The sequence below is a fragment of the Larimichthys crocea genome, chromosome XV (assembly GCF_000972845.2).
Source record: "Larimichthys crocea isolate SSNF chromosome XV, L_crocea_2.0, whole genome shotgun sequence".
Taxonomy (NCBI): domain Eukaryota; kingdom Metazoa; phylum Chordata; class Actinopteri; family Sciaenidae; genus Larimichthys; species Larimichthys crocea.
The window spans coordinates 21,491,281-21,511,782 of NC_040025.1; the positions used below are offsets into that span (position 1 = coordinate 21,491,281).

Sequence of the window (20,502 nt, forward strand, 5' to 3'; positions counted from 1 at the left end):
CCCAGACGTTTTGCCAGAAATTGGCTTGCATGCTGCACATCACATGGCTCTCAAAGGTGTTTTCCAGCCAAACAGTGACAAACTGCAAATGTCAGTCTTCTTTTTTTTTTTCTTTCTTTTTTTTGTATGTGACTGGCTGGTGTTTTCTTATTGTTGCCACAAGAGGGGGTAAGTTACAGTGAGCCCCTGGTCCTCAGTGAGCCCTATGGCAACAGACGCACAAGCCAGAAGCCCCATGAACCACACAGGGCTCATGACAACCCCCCAGCTTACATCATAACACAGAAATATCTTCATTATTATTACCATTATTAGGATTACTATTATTATTAGTGTCATTTGTTTTCTTATTATTATCATCATCACATTATTGTGAAATTTCCGTGAGTGTTTCTGATAAGAGTGGGACTCGTCCTAGATCGGATGGATATGCACGGTGTGTGCGTTCACGTTGTCTCATTTCCTGATTCTGCCCAGAGAGAGAGAGAGAGAGAGAGAGAGAGAGAGAGAGGAGATACGGGGACACGGAGAGAGAGAGTGTGTAGGGGGAGAGTGAGATAGAGAGAGACGGAGAGAGAGGAAGAGAGAGAGACATAGACATGCACAGAGAAGGAGGAGGAGGGGGAGGCTCCTGATACCAAGACACGGAAAAGCAGGGGAGGGAGAGAGAGAGAGAGAGAGAGAGAGAAAGAAAAAAGGGGCTGGTGGAGGAAGAAGAGCGGGGAGTGGGAGAAAACAGGGGGAATAACACTTAAAGAAAGCATACAGAGGAGAGGAAGGACAGTACCTAGTGCTTTGGACATCCCCTCCTTTCTTCTCTCAGGCTGTCACACCAGATTGGACTCCGAAGGACCGACACCGCGTCCACCCCAGACCCCATGGGGTAACAGGTATGTCTGACTTCCTTATATTAGTAGTAGTCCTTTTTTTAAAAAAAAAATATATGAAAGCATTCAGCCTCCGCTCTGCTGCTAACAGGTTAGATATTTCATTCAGACGCGGGGATATCGCAGGATTTCCATGCCTTTATATCATGTCAACAATTAGTTTTCAGCCTCACGGAGCCATCCGCGTCTTCCAGCTGATAGTTGGTGGGCGCACAGGTTGGAGACATGACACAATGCAACTCTTCGCAATCGTGGCACTATTATAGTTGGCCATCGGAAAAGCTACTGTATGAAGGCCTGTCTGTCTGTCTCTCTCTCTCTCTCTCTGTGTGTTTTTTTTCCGCTGCTTTTTTATTTAATTCCAGTCCATTGGCATCATGTTAGCCACGGCATGAGTGTATTTTGACAGCTAAATACCCGACCGAGTGAGCAGGCGACAGTCTGAAAGTACGCCTACCTGTTCCATACGTGACAGCCAGCTGTCTATTGCGCTTGTTGATATTTGGAAAAGCTGTCATCCGTTGACTGGATTCGCACATTGTACATTTCACACATTATGTAGCTGATTAGGAAACACAGGCAGTTGTCCTACAATGGGGGGAAAAATATTGTAATTGATATCTACTTTCTGGGCATGTGTTTTAAAATATGCAGCCAAACTGCTTTAAAATGGAAATAATTTGATATTCTACTGGACTAAATTGATAACTGGAAATACTTTTTTTTTTTTTCTTAATGCGCGCAGATCCCCAGTTTGCAGAATGATATTCTGAATGAATGTCATCTACCTGCACATATTTCATTCTCTTGCACTTTTAGAAATATCTCTCAATGTGTGCACAGGTATATTGTGTGACACTTGCACACTCACGAAGCTCTGTTGGGGTTCATTCCAGCTGATTCGAGTTGGATGAAAGCGGCAGATTTTGGTGACATTTGCAAAGTTTTTTTTTTTTTTTTTTTTTTAAACAGCATGACAACCCTATTGCCACATCGGCCGAAGGGAGATTATCATCCACATAGCGTGCCACATAAAACACGGGTGATGCACTGTGCAGCCGTCTGGAGGGGATTCAAAATGAAAGCGCTCAGAAAGACAAGGGCTTAAACCCTCCTCCTTCTCCCCTCGATTAACCTCCAAAAGGGGGATTTCTCCAGCTGGAAATTTCTGCTGCGTCAACACCCAAGCCTACCAGACAAGACAGGGGGGGATTTTATTTGCAGATGGTGCTCTGCTGCTTGTTTTTTTTTTTCTAGTTGTTGATCATCATCTGATCCGTATTGAGAGTTGAAAAGTGTGGCGTCAAGTGTTTTCTGTTTATTGGCGACTGAGGCTGAAAGCGTCTCTCGCCGCTTCTCTTGTCTGTCTCCTGCGCTGTGAGTGTGTATATGTCTGCTGTCTGCCCTCTCAAACCGGTCAGTTCCGTCTTCCTCCATTTTCTACCATGCTTAACCATGTGTGTAGGGGAGCAACCCCACTTCATTCACGCTCTGTGCGGCATGTTGCGCCTTCCTGACGGCGCAGCCTGCAGTCAGGTGTGTCTTCCATCAGATGATCTGACTTACCTGTGTCACTGCATCTAATCATTGTGCTTGCATTTTGGGGGTTTCCAAACTTTTTCTTTCTGATGCCAGGCAAACTTAGATTGTTTTTAGACTTAGATTATTTTTCTGTAGGATTTCTGATTCTTACCCCTTGTTCTATGATTGTGAGGTGATAATGAAGCCACCAACTTTAAGCAGATAAAAAGATCCTGTAACCCTCAGTTTGGGAGCTCGGCGGTGTGTTTTTGTATTCAAGTTATATGTCTAATAAACTTTACAGCACCAGGAAGCTATTTTTGACTTGAAGTGAGCCCTCTCATCTCATAGCTGTAACCGTAACAGCTAGTTTGATGTGAACATTTTCCTCTGTCAGACAGTGGCTAACTGGATCTTTGGGATTAAGAGACCATCTAGTGATTTTTTTTTTTTTTGTTGTTGTTGTTGTTTTCCAAATTGTTTTAGGCCACACTGGATTTTTCTGGTTGTTTTGTCCTTCCTACTACAGAGTAAGGATTGGCACTTGATACGATAAACCCTCCAAAGTCTTTTCTTAAGTAAGTCAATTACTGTTGGCTTGCGTGTGCATCCGTGTCCGTCTGTGGACATTGTGTCCTCATGACAAGATAGCTTATCTATCAACTGTGGCATTAAAACAAATAAACTTCCAGGACACACCTTGGCACCTTGTCATGGACTGTCTCTCAGGATGCCTTGTGTCTATGGGTTTTACCCCACCCCCCCTTCCACTGCCCCGCTGAGGTTACTTCCCTGAGGTGGGGCTGCGTAGTTTTTACCATTAGAAGAGCAGTGGATGTCAATGTGTGTGTGAGTGTGTGTGTCTGCACCTTCTCCATCTGTGTGTTCCACGGGGAAAATATAATACAGACCAAGACAACAGCTACAAGGATGAGTGGAGGAGGCGTGTAGGCGAGATCGGCCGAAAGATGGAAAAAATATTAGCTGCTCATGTGCTTGTGGGATTGCAAAGGAGGGTTTGAAGCACTTTTCCACTTGTGTTATCTCTCATGAATGGACCTTTTAGAATTGATTAAACAAGATAAGCAAGTTTAAATTTACCTTGCGTGTTTTCTTGGTTAAAGCCAAACTTGCGTGCAGTGTTTGTTAAAGGTGGTGCTGGAGGTTGTCACGCTGAATATCACCCACACACATGGTTGTAGAGTTTGGAGGTTTGTGGGAAACCGTGAAGGTGTGGCAGGGTGTGGAAAGAGGCTGAGAAAATGAGACAAAGGGGCTTGGGTTTGGGTGATAGTCAGGCTCTGCGCTCGTGACACTTGCATCTTCGCTGTATTTGTGCGTGTGTAAGCAAGCTGGTATGTAGGTGGTGCTCAGTGTACCCATGCATGTTGTGGGCTGAACTGTGTGGTAGTCAGCTATGCAAACCCTGGGGATGTAACGTTCTACCCCCTCACAACAGTGTTTATGCGGACAACATGACAATTAACTGTACAGCACGTCATAGAGTAGAGTACATTCCCCCAGAAATAGAGAAAAGAGGGCAAATCATCCATAAAGACACATTTGTTCCCTGTTAGCAACCTTGTACTCCATTCATCTCTCTGTCTCTATCTCTCTCTGCCAGTTTTCTCGTCCTGATTCCCCCCTCGGAGCTCACTTGTTAATGGGAACACCTGTTTGGCTAACACACTGCAAAATGAACCGTTTACACTCGCATGTACACTTCTTACATGACACGTCTCGCCGGAGTTTTCTGACAACTCTGTCTGCTCTCTGTCACGTTGTGAATATTATCATTCTCGCGTCTGATTTCATGTCAAGACAGTTTGGCACACATTAACCCCCGAATCCGAACTCCATCCCCCCCATCCCCTAATAACTCCCAAGGCTTTTTAGCTTAACTGCCTCTATAGCTCATTGTGCAGTGCTGAATACAGGTGTTCCTAATCCCCATGGGGTTACATGGATGCTGTGGGGGAGGTATGTGTGTGTGTGTGTGTAACAGCTGTCTTCCCTATCCACCTTTCTGACATGCTCATCCCCCTTCCCCCCCAGCAGAGAGAACAGGTGAGTTTAAGCCATCCCCAGCCCAAACCCCACACACACACACACACACACACATACACACACACACACACACACACACACACACAGAAATACTCTCCACCACCCCACTTGTCTTTTCACGTAGGTGTTAATATTTCATAGCTGCGTGTGTGCGACTGTGTACACGCACACATGCATGCACCTGCGCGCAAGATAGGATGACAATGAAAGCAATAAGCGCTCTTGTTATTTTCTTTTGTTCTTTTGTCCCTGAATTTTATATTGGAAGGTAATCTGCAGCTTTCGCTCAAATTGTTTATAATCTACGAGTAAAAATTGAAAGTCCAGAAGCAAATTATAATTTGATTGTTGCTAAAAATAAGCGCAAGAAGGGGAGGAGGTTTGTAGAGTGAAAAAATGGCGAGATGTCAGATTTTTTTCTTAGGAGTTGTTGATATTGCAAAACACCTTTTGGATCACACATTCCTGAGAAAGCAGACGAGGGATTTCAGTTTGTGTGCTTTCATCAGGGTGTGTTTTTCTTTTATTTAGGAATGCGGAGCAGATCATCTCTTTCCAAGCAACCCCATGATCACACAATGCTTATCAGCGTCATGAATTATTTTCTTGAATTTCTGACATTTTCTAATATCAGATTTCAATTGCATCAATGTCCAAAGTCAAGCCAGCCTTGAAATCTAATCAGTCCCTCGCCTCCTTAATGCTCTCCTAATTGTTGGTTTTTATATACCGTGCGTTTTCACTTGTTCAGATGCTGTCAAAACAAATATTGCAGCAAGTGAAGTGATGATGGCAGTTGTTTCACACATCAGGTAATGCAAGCCAGATAGATAACATGCACACATTATAGTTTCAATTAGGTTTCTGTCTGGTGTTAATGAAAGAACAAAGAAAGGAGAGGAAACTGTATCTATGTTCTTATCTCTTCAGCTTTCTGATTCGTACTAATGTTACTCCTTGTGGAGCATTTAGCAACAGTGTCCATTATATATTTAAAGCTTTTCAATCAACTCGTATGATTTTTAAGCTATGAATCACCTCAAGTTTGCAGATATGCAGACTGAAATCTGGAATTATAACAGAAACAAAAATCCCCCCCCCCTTCTTTGAACGTTCTTTTATCTAAAAAACAAACAAATATTTTGTCTAACTAAACACACTTTTTGATTCATTCCTGAACTAGTCACTTGTTTTTAACTCTTACCAAGTGTTTTGTTTGTTGCTCGGTTAGGTATGATTACCTAACTGGGCAGGAATGGTAAACCAGTGCGGAAAGAACTGTCTACACAAAACACACACACTCATTCAAAGGAGTCCTTTGGTTCTCTACTTTGCAGAAAGATCACCATCTATTTAGACAAATTTATATAAGCTATTAAGAATTTGAAGGTTTGAGCTTGGAAAAACCTCTTGGTTGAAGTCTGGGGTTTGCAGACTGCTGAAAGGCTTGTATAAGTACGTGGTTGTTAGTTGTTATTTTCCCAGTGAAAGAGTTTGTCTTTTATACACACAGTGTGAGCATTTGATGAGAAATTGAGCGGCTTTGAGCAAATACATCTTTAGAAACAGTCAACTAGCCTCAGGCTGTGGCTGGTGAGAGATTTCCATATCAAAGCTCAGGTGAGAGGGGTAGACAGGCGAAGGCAGAGCGAGGTAAGGAAAAGAGGGAACGTGAAGGAGAGAGAATAGGGGGGGTGATGAAACAGACATCCACTCCAAACGAGTTCTAGCCCTTGTTATTCTGTCGCTTTTTTTGTGCAGCACAGTTTAGTCTGTGTGTGTCAGTGCTGTCTGTCTCAATCTAAACTCCTGCATTAAAAAAAACACACACAGGGAAGGTTGGAAAGACTCAAATCCAACACCTCTCTCTACTCAATACCACACAAATACTGTCTCTACAACCTTATGTTGACTGCTGCTGACCGCAGAAACAGTGTGTGTGGAGCAGAAAATGGTTTTCGCCTAACATCTGACCTGTGAGCTCCTGCCAATATTTGGATCCCTGTTTAATATTATTACTGAAGCATAAAACCATCATTTTCCCTGGAAATATTTCTCTTCTTTAGCTATAAGTATCAGACCTGACCCCATGGAATTGATGGCGACACTCTAATTAATGGATAGAGTTTTCGTTTGGCGCTTTTAAAGAAGTGAGTGTGCCTCTATGTGTGTGTGTGTTTCTGACGAACATTATCCTGCTTTGTAGAGTTTTGTAATCCAGCCATGGACTCTGGCTAGAGTGCTAAAGTGCTGCTAACAAGGCCTGTTTAACATTCTCTCCCCTGCTCAACATACAATTATTCCACTTCGCTGCCATTAACATGTACAGTAGGACTGGGCTTTTAATTGGCCTGATATGACTAATGCCAGATCAACTTGGATTTGCTAATTAGTTTTTGCTTTAAAAGTGCCATCAGGACATGAAATATTCATTGATGTGAGGTGGAGCGAGGACTGTGGGTGGTATTAGTGGGATATTAGCGGTATAGACAGGCTGTTCGAATGTGCTGGGAGAAGAGATTGAACCTGCATTGGCCTGTTGTGGTCGGTTATTCATACTTTGGGTGAGGTGTTAGTTTTTCGTCATAATTTTAGACACCCACACACACACACACAAAGAGACACGCACACATTCATCCCGCGCACACATACACCACCTCCATTCTCAGCATCACAAGGCCACCTCTTCTTCTCCAGCCCCCCCCTCTTCTCTCTCTCTCTCTCTCTCTCTCTCTCTCTCTGCCTCTCCTGCTCTCACCTCCCCCTCTGCCCTCCTCCCCCTTCCCATTATTTCATCTGGTCTTTTTTTTTTTTTTTACTCCCTTGCCTCCTCGTCTCACATCCTTTTCTTGCCTCACCTTTTCCCGTTCCTTCACTTCACCCTAGCCCCCGTCCTCCCCATGCCCTCTGCTCCGTCCCAGCTGCATCTCCCTCGTTTTCTTTCCTCTCCAGGTCTCCTCCTCCCTCCCTCCCCTTTTCTCCTCCTCCACCTTCTCCTTTTCTTTTTCCCTCCCACTCCTTAATCTTCCACCTCTCCTCCTCCACCTCCTCCTCCACCACCCCCTCCTCTGCTGTAAGTGGGCCAGGTGCCTCCTGTGGCCTCCCCTACTCCATTTCTCATTTTTACCCTTCCTCTACTCCCTTTCTCATTTTTACCCTCTCCCTGTTCTCTTTCTCATTTTTATCCTTCCCCCTGACCCTAGCTCATATTTATACATCCCCTTAATGCAACAGCTAGCTACAATGGATGCAGGGTCTTTTCTGCTAAAAAATTTTTGGGGGGGCCTGATGCAGTCTTAACTGCCAAGGTGAGCCATCCGAGTTACAATAACTTCTCTCTTAAGGTTACATCTCGGTGACATCTCCATGGGAAGGTTGATAATTTTGATTTATAAAGGCTTTTTCAGCACTAAAAAAAATAGATCCTAAGTGTATTATTATGTGAACTTTATAAATTGGTGATGAAAGTGGAGTTCTGTCATTTTATGAGCTCTCCCGTGTCAGTACAGTTCCCTTTATGAACGAGAGAGGTGAGGCCAATCCAGATGTGAACAGAAGTGAGAAGGTTCACGTCCCCTTTTTAGCGGCGAGGGGCAAATTACCCCAGCGGCCTTCTCACTGCTCTACATACTCACGCACGCACATGAACTGAAACGTGCATATACATGGAACTCTCATTGTTGTCACCTTTTTGTTCTCTTCTTGCGCTGTGAATGCGCACGGTGAGCTGGCAATGCACTTTTTACCTCATCTATGTCGTCTCTCTACCCCCCCTTCCACTCTTTCTCTTTTCAGTCATTGTCATTCTCTCTGCCTTTGTCTCTGGCTGGCTCTTTCTCTTGCCCTCGTCTTTTTTACTCTCACTTTCTCACCCCCGCACCCATCCCTCCCTCTGTCTTCTATCTCACCTCCTACCCCCCTTCCCGGTTGTTTTGGTGTGCGTGCTGGTGTGTCACGAAGGGGGGTGGCGGTTGATTGGTGGTTGGTGGTTTGGACAGACACCTGATACTGGCACTGCCTCACAATGTGGGAATGTGTAACTTGTTCAAAATTAGGTTTCCAAGGTGGGTGTTGTCCTTAGCGATGGTGAGCACGATCATGAGAGTTTACACAGTGGTCCTTTTGTCTCTCCCTCTCTCTTTGTGTCTCTTATGTCTGGCTATGACACTTCTGTACATGAATTTGCAGTTCTTTCCATCGCTGTCGGGAGGTGGGGGGAGCAATAGTTCCAAAAGCCTGCAAGCCATGGCAGCCGTTCATGTTAGTCAACAGGTGACAGTCAAACGTCAAACCGCATTGGAGTTAACACGCTCTGAATGAAAAGACAGACAGATAAGAAAAAAGGATGACAGAAGAGGACAGACGTGAGGATCCAGGTGAGGCATTTGTCTGGTCAAACCTCGCTCTTTGTCAATCACAGTAGTGGTAGCCTTGCACGACATCACCGTCCATACAAAAGTCCATAAAAAGTTGTTGTTTTTTTTTTTTAAGCAATAACATTTCATCAGAAGAAACTTGACTTGAAACTTGACTTGAAATCTGCTGGGTTTCTTGTCGGAATTTTTTATATATATATATTTTTTTGCTGCAACTCCTCCCCGAGCAGCCGAAAACGACACAGTACAGCAACAAAGACGACAAAGAACTTCAACGATTTTGCATCTTCACTGATTACTATTAGAATTTACTCAGGAGAAAGGCTGCAGCCCGTCTGTGGTGAAACTGTTAAAAAGATCACTGAAGGGGCAAACCTTTGGTATCGACGCAATGTATTGATGAACGTCTGTGGTGATACACTGTGCGGTGTATTGAACTCTCAAGTCTTGCAGACAAAATTGAGTGTCCTCCATGTACAGTTCTCCAGTAGTCTACTAAGCAACCCTACAGTAGATGAAAAACCCACGGAGCTCTCCGATCGTTGATCGGAGCTACACTGACGCTCCTCCTTCTATCTTCTGTCCTTTTTCTGCTTCAACACTACTTTTCTCCCCCCCACATCTCCATTGCTTTCTTATTTGTTCCCCATCTCTCTTCACTTTTCTCTTTTTTTTTCTCCCTTCTTGCATCTCCCGTCTCCCTCCCTCTTTCTTACCCTTCACTGTCTGTTTTCTGACTCCAAAATGTGAGTCTCTCTCTATATTTAGATGCTCCTCTCCTCTCCCCTTGATTTCTCTGCCTTTATCTCACCTCCTTTTTTTTCTACTGTTGAAGGACAGATTCGCAAAAGCGCTCCAAGATTCATCAGTGTTGTATAGTAGCTGCTTTTTGATCAGCGTGATGAGTGACAACACAGCCTCGGGCTATTATATACAAATGTGTTTTTATAAACACTTTCTCTATCTATATGTAAATCGCTGTGCTGCTCAGTTGTTGAACGGTAAGCTGTGGGAACGTTAGTAAGTTATTAGTGAATGTTGCATTTTGAGGGCTAAGTTAATACAGTAAAATTATGTGTTTTCCTTGTTTGTGCATGCTCTGGAGTGTTTGTGAATTAGATTAGCTGGGAGTGAAGTCTCTTTTAATATTTGCTCAGGGGGGAAGGAGGGTGTGCCTCCCTGTCCTTGTGAGTACACACTTAAGCTGCGGCTTTTTTGCTCCCCTCTTTGCATGAGCTCATTGTAAGCCGCGGCCCAGTGTGGATTTGAGAAAGATGCCTCTGTTTGCCGTCTGACAGAGCAACAGTCACACCAAGTTACCCTTACACACACAAACACACTCTCTGGACACCCGCCTCGGCACCAGATAGCAACTGGCCACCAGTAGTGAGTCACCGTCATTCAGTCATTCACTTGCACATTCAAAAACCACACATTTTAACAAACAACAATTAGCTTTCAGTCCTCAGTCGTTTATTCCTTTAGGATTGGTATTGTTGTGCCATATGTTCATTTTTTTTTTTTTTTTACATTTTCTTCCTTCTGGTAACCCTTTGTTTCATTTCCTCCATACTGTTCACTTGCTGTTTGTGTGTGTTCTTGTCTGAGACCTTTGTAGCTGGTGGCTGCAGTGACTGTTTTAACAGCTCGGGAACAGGCTGCCTGTGTTACGTGTGGTACAGTCATGTACAGTCGTGTCTAGCTGAGTCGTGACAGGTTGCTTTTTTGCAGTGACAGGTTTTGTGTTAAGACCTATGGAAGGGTCCACACACACACACAAAAACACACAAACTCTCTGGCTGACTGACTTGCTGGCACAAAAAGATGGGTGTTTAATGTAAGTTTTGAGACATTCCATGACCTTATATTGTCATCATCTCTTTAGCCACAAAGCAATTTGGTGCTTTTCAAAACAGAAGTGAGATTGGTCAAATGAAAATGTAGTGAAACTGGAGGAGAATAGGCAAAGGGATGTAAAAGTCAGAAAAAATGTTTTTTTTGTCTAAGTGTATAGGGCATGAGCGGTCAGATAAACATGCAGATTGGGGGTGAAACTAAAAGTGGGAACGTCCAGAGTCCAACCAAATGTGAGTTATAATCATTTATTGCATAGAAAAAAATGTGAAGAACTCAAGTATGGTATTTGGACCGGTTTGGGGCTGCCATGGTAAGGATAAGGTTGCTTCATTCCAGCTACTTTGATATCTTAGACAATAGTGTGCTTCCAATTTTGCAGAAACAATTTCAAGAAGGCCCTTTCCTGTTTCAGCATGACAAAGAAATGGGTTTTTGGTGTGGTAGAACTTTTACTGGCCTTCACAGAGCCCCAACACCTTTTGAGATAAACTGAAACACCAATTATGAGTCAGACATTATCGTCAAACATCTTTGCTGCCAGGCTTCTAAATTTTTTGGTGGAAAACCCTCCCAGAAGAAGGGAGGCTGTTATAGCAGCATATTAATTCCCACGGTTTTAAGATGCAATGTTGGGGTGTCTGCATATCTGTGTGTGTGAGTACAAAACTAGAAAGTCAGAATCCAAAAATTTAGATCATTATTATTTTGAAAAAGAAAAAGTGGAAGTTTTTACACTGACCGCTTTTTAGGGGGGGAAAAAAAAGATACATCTATGATCGTAAAGAAAAACCCTTACACAACGAGTTCCCAGAAGTCAGGAACTCATCCCTTTGTCACACCTTAACACTTCACCTCCCAAGAATTCCCTCATGATATCAGGGGTTTGTACATCAGCGCACGAGTCTCCAAAGTGTTGCAGTGTTGAAACTGGGTTTTGCACCAGGAGACCACACGGTGTGATGTGGTTATTGTCACATGAAATCCCCGCCTCCACTCCACTTCTACAACTTCAACTACAGCACCAAATACAGCCATTTCCAGTAGGTGATTTCACTTCCCTGTTACACACAGATATGTTTTCTTTCTAAAGAAGTTGCCCTTTACTGCTTTGGAATTATACTTAACTCTGAGTAATTATGGGGAAGTACTGTCGTGCATTTCTGTTTAGCTGGGTGTAGTTATGGGCTGATTAATGAAAGAGCTGTGAAGATAAAAAGTAAAAGTCACCAACTAATAATCCTCTTGGGGCATAATAAAATTATCAATCAACACACATGCATATATACACTGACCACATATTCTCTTTGGGCTCTTTATGTGAAGTTTATAAATGACTTGCACAAACATTACTGTGATCGTCCTACAGGTGCGTTGAAAAGCTTTAGACTAATAGTCTAAACTTTAGTGTCAGCTATATAACTAGTAAATTCCAGTGCTGGACATTTCAATGACACCTCCTAACTCACAGCTCAGCTCATCAGGGCTCCACCCCAGTGTGCATAGGTGACCAATCGTGGCTACCCTCTATGATAACAGCAACACATATTAAACAAAAGACTCACTGTCCGGCTATCTCTTAGCATCCCTTCTCCTCTCCTCCCCATCCCCTCCGTTCTCTTCCTCTCACATCCTCCCTTCCCTTGTCTTCTTTCCCATCCTATCCTCCTCTCTTTCCACTCCTTTATTTCCGGCTCTCACTCTCTGTTACTCCCCGTCCTCTCACCTTCCTTCCCCTGCCTCCCTCCCCTCCCACATAGCCCTCTTTCTCCTGCTGCTTCGCTGTCTTCCAGTCCTCCTTCGTCCGCCCCTCTCCTCTCCTCTCCTCTCCTCCCTCCTGCTCCCCCTCCCCTTCCCCTCCTTTCATTTTGGGTTCTCCGACAGTGGTAATGAGATGTTTCATTATTTGCATTTCACAGCTTTTAATAGAGAGAGAATTTAGGCTAAGCCCCGGGTCGTCAGTCAGGGAGTTACCATGGGAGACATAGCAGGCTTAGGGGCCTAGAGAGAAAGATAGCCCAGAAACTACACACACGCACAAATGTAAAGGAAGAAGACTCAAGAATAAAGACAAACAGAGAGATAGGTAGATGCCGTTCTTGATATGTCAGATCGTATCACTGACACTTTGTGGGTCATTGCAGGAACTCAAGATGAAGTTAGTGATCAGGCTAAAGGACATTAACATCAATGTCTTAAGTGTCACACCTCTGTTCTGGTCATTTTCGGATGATCCTGGTCCATCCTTACTCTGGCTGGATTTCAAGAAGATCATTTAAGGCTTAACACCTGTGTGGCTCAAGGTGAGAGGGCATGGGGGTGTAGAAGGTTTCTATTTCTACAGTAGTGTCATAGGCTGGACTGGAGGCTTATAGAGGCTGATATTTTGGCAGGTACACTGAATGTGATTAAAGCATGAAGAGCAGCATGGAGGTCTTCAGGTGTAGATGTGGAGGGTCCAGGTATTGTTTTTGGGTGGTGTGTACATGTGTGTGCATTTGTGTGTGTGTGTGTGTGTGTGTCTGTGTGTGTATGTGTAGGGGAAGGGAGGAGCGGGGTGTTTAGGGATGAAGCAAGTAGCGCTAAGTCTCCCTAAGCCTCCTGGATCCTCTTTGGTCCCTCTCCACATGACATGGCTATCCTTCTTTGAGTCAATCTCTTCCCCCACCTTGACTCCTTGGATGCCGGCCAAAGTAACAGAGAGCGGACGGAAAAAGGTAGAGCGAGGTAGAGGTGCAAAATGTGGCATGATTAGAGCTGGTGGGGAATGTGGAGAAAATAAAGGTGGACAGATGGAGGGTGTGTGATAAAAGAAACAAGGGAAACTGGCAACACGAACACACGCAGTGAGACATAAAGAAGTCCGAGACAAGAGATAAAAATGAGAGACAAACATGAACAGTAGCCTTATTTTCAACAGAAAATAAAGGACAAAGAAGCTAAGAACATGCCTTTCACAGCTAATAGCTTTGTTGTGTTATTTATTTATTTATTTTTCCTAATTGCAGCTTGCATGTCTGTCCGTGTCTAGCTGTGTGTGCACATGTGCGAGTATGTGTGCATTTTTATTTTTGTCCGTGCCTGCCTTGTAGATGGGCTGCCACCCTGGCTTGTCCCGGAAGGCTGCCAGCTCCGTCGGATTGGGGATTAACCCCGGGATAATGGCCTTGATGCCCAGTTGAGTGGAAGCAAAGCTGTTTAAAAAATATTGGCTGCCTGAGTCACTCTCCCTTCTCTTCCGGTCTCCCCCTCTTTCTATCTTCTGTCTCTATCTTTCTAGCCTCTCAGTCTCTGCTATTCTGCTCTATCGCTTTTCTCTCTGTTTTTCACTGTTCTTTATCGCTCTCGTTCTTCGGTGCTTTGCCTTCTTCTCTGTTCTCTCCACTTCTCTCCACACATGTTCATAATGGCCTTTCACTGGCCTCTTATTTGCGAAGTCAGTTTCAGTTAACATCATAACCCATTTATCACACAGTCAGGATTATATGTGGATTTGAAAATAATAACAGTAAACTTTTAAAACGAATACAAGTTTATTTTTTATTTAGGTAGAGGACTAGTCGATTTTACCCTGGGAAGTAATGGCTGTCCTCAATCATACTCGTCATGTGTTAAAAGAACAGTGCCTCCATTGTCCAACCGAACATCATTTTAATTCCACTTATGCATGCTGTCATTTTTTTCCCCCAGTATTTTCTCTCATTATATGGAAAAAAGTCTACTCGCAAGCAAACCAATTCTTTCTCCCTACACCTTTTTAATTTTTCATGGATATTAGCATATCATGTCAGAGCTTCTCTTAATATCTTTTTCTTGAGGCTAACATCGTTTATTTCACTTTGTTTTGAAAGCTTTACATTATATATAATTCATTCCATGCAGACCTGCCAACCTGTTTGCATTTTTTCCACAGAAACTGCCTGCTATTACAGGATAGTCTGCCGGTGCAAGTCACTACTAGAAAATATGCAAAAAAGGAACATGTTTCTTTTTTAGCTTAACTGATAAAATTTTGCAGCTCAGGCATGAAGCTGGGATCGTTGACAACATAAATGCCAAGTCTTGGCTACTGAATTCCAACTTGATATCCCCCTCCTCCTTCCTCTTCACATCCATTCACTTCTTCAATCTCTGGGCAGTTTTTAATGTGTCCCCCCCTGCTGATTTTCAACGACAGAGCCAAGGTAAAAGTAGGGATGTGAGAAAGGATAGAATTCACTGCTAATAGAGGATCCTTAGAAGTGGAAATGAGATGAACTGATAATATGCTGGTACATGAAGATAGGAGATCTATTGCAGCAATGCAGTAGCCTAATATGTGAAATATGTGATTGTTAATTTTAGGCTGTTAGAAACTTAAATGCAAACCTCCTTTAAACGATTTGTGACAATTTGAGACAGCTTAACAAACTCTAAAAATAACGCTCACATATTATCATCATCATATAGTTGATTGAGCAAATGAGCTATAGCAAATAACCAATTGAAACTTCCATTCACTCTCCAATTAGCTCTGTTTTATTCTCCCACAACTCCTAAAATATTGTGCGCTTTAAATGTAAATGATAATTATCTGCAGTTTGCTAGTACAAGTGACCCCTTCTACATTACATGTATGCATTGGACCCGTTGTTAACATAAAATGCATTAGTGTAGATCTGCAAAGAAAATGAGTGTTATAGAAACCGATGAAATGAAATGAAAAAAATGCACGTATGCTTTGGTATTTTGTTGCAGCAAATGACTTCAGTTTGCACATTAAATGTTTTTATTTTAGAATTTATCAGTCTGTTTCTTTCTCTTTATTTATGAATGAGTATTATTTCTTTCTTGATTGTACCACTCACATGAGAGGCTCTGTGAACTCTGCATTCGCTCAGTTCGACATGCTCGTCTGACCGAAGTCATTTTATCAAATAATGAGCAGAACTGTTACTTTTGTTGAGTAGAGGGCCGCAATTTGAATGTAAAGTGATTAGCTGAGGGTGGCAATTTTGCAAGCTGCACACTGGCCACTAAATGATAATTTTCCTTGACTAACTTAACTGGCAATCCTAACTCAAAATAAATATACCTGCAAGTGTATGAAACTGCTTGAATAGTACTAACACAGGAAACTGCAGTCAATTAGTCAATGTACCTGCAAGAGTGTTAATTAAGAGTGAATCAACAGACAGGGTTTACCAAAGAAAGTGTGCTTCGAGTGAGTTTTATTTGCTAAAATATGTTGTGTAATAATGTATTAACACCCTGTGTGAAGATATTCCATGTGTTGTAACATCTTCATCCAGTGTGATGTCTGAATACCTTGTGAAATAACAGCCTGAGCCAACTGTGGAAAGCTGTCTATGCTAAAACACCCTTGTACAAACTTAAGTATCGCTGTGTCTTTGATCCAGAAGGACCTTGCGCTCTGTCTCCCCACGGTCCTGTACGGTCAAGGAGGCAGAGAAGTGGCTCGGAGGGACAGGCTGCATTAAGAGAAACGCAAGAAGGAGGAAGCCCCATTCTCTCACTCCATCACACGTCTCATCTTTTTAATCGTCTGGTTGGGGCCTAAAGTGATTTTGCTTTGATGTGACCAGGACAAACCGGGTGTGATGCCATGATGGCTCTGCCAAGCATGTGAACGTGTGTGCATGTGTTTGTGTGTTTAGGAACAGGGACTGGGTATGTGTGTGTGTGTTTGTGTGTTATAAGGGGAACAGGGCTCTTGATCGTGTGTGTTTTCGTGTGAGGGAAGGGAAAGGAAGGGGGGTTTAAGGAGGACATTCACTTTTGATTTGGCCTCAGAAGGGTGACAGGGACTTGGAGCTCTGGTGGCATGCTTTACTAAAACAAAAACAATCGTCTCTGACCACAAATAAGCGCTCACTGTCAGACTGCCTCCTGATGACTTTTTCCTTGCTTTTTTTTTAGTGTGTGTGGTGAAATTTCATAGAGGGTTGAAAAGCTTTTTTTCTGCTCTGTGACATCCTGAAAGCAGGCTTTAGTTTCTGTAGCCTTGGTGAGACTGTGAATGCTTTGGATGAGACACAAAAGTCTCTGCCTCTCTCTCTTTACTTGATTGTCTGAGTTCATTTTATCTTACTTTCCCATCTTGTGTCAAGTGTATATTTGGGAGAAAAAAAAAGTGTTCTATAAATCAAGGCTGTACTCAGCACGGCAGAGGAAGGCAGGTTTTTGATCCTGCTGATGGTCTAAGATCGTGGGGAAAAGATGGAGTAGCTCTCTGAGGAAATGACAAGCCGGGATGAACACTGAAGAGGCTTTTGTGGGTGTTTATGTACTAGGGGCAGCGTTGGGATTGGTTCCTCTGGAAAAGGGGTCTTTGACTGGAGGGAATTGGACATGCTGAAATTAAACAAGCCAATTAGGCGAGCAAAGAGTTTAGAGGTCAAAGCGCACTCCATTAAAGTTCCTCTTCTCTGCCTAACTACCAACGCAATATGTCTCTGAGCCCGCTGAAGCAATAAATCTGATTAGATCTCTCCCTCTCTGTGTCTCTTTCTCTCAGTCCTTTTGCTGTTGTTTTACCCTCCACTGATCATTGTTTTTGTTAAATTTGAGGCACCATTTAACACGTCTTTGGGTACAATACTAGTCACACATTCATGTTGCGCACACAAAAACTCACACTCGCCGAAAAACTTCCCCTAGAAACATGGCCTCGTGTATCAGAGTGCAAGGCACACAGTCATTATGTTTTTCTGACACGCATAACCACACAGAATAAAAAGTGGCACTAATGAACTTCCTCTATTCACACACACTTTTTTACTCGTTGGAATTTCTTAAAACTGAAACTTGTCAAGGTTTGTTCCTTACCACTTTTAACATGGTTGTTTCACCCCCCCCCCCCCCCAAAATTGGAAATTTCCACCCCCCCCCCCCCCCACAAGATTGAGATTTCCACCTCCACCCTAATACAATGGAGGTGAATGAAATTTTGTATCAAACTACTTTCTTTTTGGATCGCTTTGAGTAATCAGGACACTCTTTCTGGAAAGAGATGGTGCTGTTGAAGTTTCAATACTGCAAGCCCCACAAACTCCATTCCATTGTGGAGCGGAGGCGGACATCTCCGAGACAGATATCCTTAAACTATATGCAAAACAATCTGAATGGCTTTAACACTGGAGGTAAACGAGAACGTGAACTTCGGAGAACAATGCTCTGGCTGTCTTTAGCATGTGTCTTGTTTGCTTGAGCACTTGTCGTTGTTGTTTTTCATTGATACTGCAACTTTTAAAATGGTAACAAAGATTAAATAAATTGAGAACTGGAGGACCCTGACCTACGCAGCACACAAGGAATGAAGGTTTTATTCCAGCTGTTGATTTGGCATAGCTGGCTTTCTTTCACTGATTCTTCTGAGTTACCAATAGATACATGTTTCAAATGGGGCTGACCAGCATTTGCTGTACAGTGACCCTGTATTTCACCATCCACATTGACTGGAAAAAACAAGGAATAGCGGGGTATTGAGGTAGTTCCATGTATAAATGACTTCTTCTGTGTTGTGTGTGTGTGTGTAGGTGTGTGTGTGTGTGGCTCTGAGATCTTATAGACTGGGCTATACAATTGAATGTGGCAGTGGCCCTGAGAGGAGAAGAGCAGGGAGACGAGGAGGTTTGTCTCCCAAGGTGAGAGGTGAATACTCTCAATAGGGCAACGCAGAAAGGAAAGAATGTCTCAAGGTTAGAGCACCAAGCGATTTTTTTTCTAAGATGTGTGAGCTGGAGGATAGAAACACTTGCGTCAAAACTTCCTTTTGAGACTCTGAGGGACACTGTTATTCTGTATTCACATCCAAGTTTCTTCCTCCTCACAATTCTTTATTTCTCTGACTTACAGAAACGCCAGTCAAAGCGAAAGGTTGCGAGCTAGACACACTGATTAGACTTTCTTTTGGAGAAAGAGAGACTTCAGCAGTCGTCACCGTCAATCCATCCGCTCGTTCGCTGCTGTTCACGGGAGGTGTGTCTGTCCAAGTGGACGTGGGAGACACTGTGGATTTATCTGATCTTACAAGCCATCAGGTTGAGCAGAGCTTTGCTAAACATGACCTGAAGTGTGCCGGCCCCCGAGCAAACGCTGCTGTCACCTTGGCCAACCCGAGCTGTCATCTCTCAGAATGGCCCATGAGAGCTGACAGCTGTGGCGTTCCCAAAACAAATCACTGCTGCGTTTGGTAACACTCTGCGTCCCCACGATTTAGCCCTCACCAAGATGAGAGCGGGAGCGGCGGCTGCTAATGCTCTGGCTAATGCACTGCCTGAGTGTGTGTGTGTGTGTGTGTGTGTGTGTGTGTGTGTGTGTGTTGATCTTCCTCTGTGTGTACGTGTGTACATTTGTGTTTGCTAGGGCTTATGCGGTTTCTTTGTTTTTCCGCCACCTCATTGAATGATTCAACATAGCGATGCGCACATCTCCCTTTGTCTCGTACTGCTCTCTTCTCTCTGTGGCCTTCACCTGCATCCCCTTCGTTATGTGGGATTGAAATGCCTCTTGTATGTCAAAGAAAAAACTTTTGTTTTATCCACATTTAAACAAAAACACACTTTGCAATATTTGTAACCTCAGAAGCCAGACAAATCTTTATGGTCTATTAGATTGTAGGGAAAAAAAAATCTTCCACAAATCCTGTCACTTCATTCACTGAAAGTTGAGCAGCTCCACAAATTGTCATTACGGCTCTTTCTCTGTGTAGTTTTCAGAAAAACCAACCTAGAATGAACTGTGCAAGATCAGAAGCACTGAAGGTGAAGGTTCAAGAGTGAGTTTTCGTCTTAACTAGACAGTTGATTGAATATTCACAGAGGAAGGAAAGATATGAAAAAAAAAAAACAAGGAACTGAGACTGTTTATTGATAAATTTAATGGTAAAGTGGTCTGTACTAAATGAGGTGTTTTTCTCTTTCTTGACTGTTTTGTGAAAGTGTTATGCTTTTTAACTGACATTTTTAATGAGCTTAAACACACACTCACACTCACACACACACACACACACACACACAAATGAACCTGTCAGACATGGTTTAAACACAGATTTTTTTGACTATTTGTTACTGGGCTGTTTTTAGACATCAAACTACAGCAGCTGAGATGTGGATTCTATTGATGTCATTGTTTTTATGTCACAGTCATTACTGAGATATCCTTACCCTGGCTCGTCTTTAAAGGAGCGGTTCAGCTAAATTTGATTATTTTTTCCCCCCTTTGCATGAAAATGAATCCAACGTTCTTAGCAAAGCGTTTGAATATAGCTACGGCCATCAACCGTACATATGGACGAGATCTTGTTTTCTCTCGGAGCGGAGAGATTTGCTCCTGCGCTGCTGCATCTTTCTGCTGCTGCTGCTGCTGTAAAGGCAAATAAAGGCAACCACACAGAACATTTTGATATTACATGATGTGACATGTGAAGTTAATTTCTTGCGTGTCTTCTTTTGTTTCCCAGCAGACGTTTGGAGGAGAGGCTTTTGTTCAGCTACACAGATGAACAACAGGAAGGAGGACATGGAGATCGCCTCTCACTACCGTCAGCTCCTAAGAGAGCTCAATGAGCAGAGGCAGCACGGCATCCTCTGCGACGCCTGTGTCATTGTGGACGGAAAGATCTTCAAGGCTCATAAGAACGTCCTCCTGGGCTCCTCACGCTACTTCAAGACTCTTTACTGCCAGGTAAGGGACTGCTACACTTAGGAAGATGGGTCGAGGGAGTCTGTTAAATACTTGTTTTTCGCTCGGATCATAATAGTTCTCTTCTGTGTGTTTTCCTGCTGATAAAGCAA

At 43.2% G+C, this 20,502-nt stretch overlaps 1 protein-coding gene across 3 annotated transcripts in view; it reads left to right on the forward strand.

Annotated features, from left to right (window-relative positions):
* The first annotated feature begins 388 nt into the window (after positions 1-388).
* Positions 389-20,502, forward strand: part of zbtb46 (zinc finger and BTB domain containing 46) — a 59,441-nt gene continuing 39,327 nt past the window's right edge. The window contains exons 1-2 of one of the 3 annotated variants that reach the window (XM_019256484.2): positions 389-890; positions 20,169-20,392. In XM_019256484.2, coding sequence (XP_019112029.1) covers positions 20,207-20,392 — 186 coding nt within the window. In that variant the 5' untranslated portion in view covers positions 389-890; positions 20,169-20,206. The remainder of the gene's footprint in view (positions 891-20,168; positions 20,393-20,502) is intronic. The other 2 variants (XM_019256485.2, XM_010751575.3) reach the window with 2 other exon arrangements.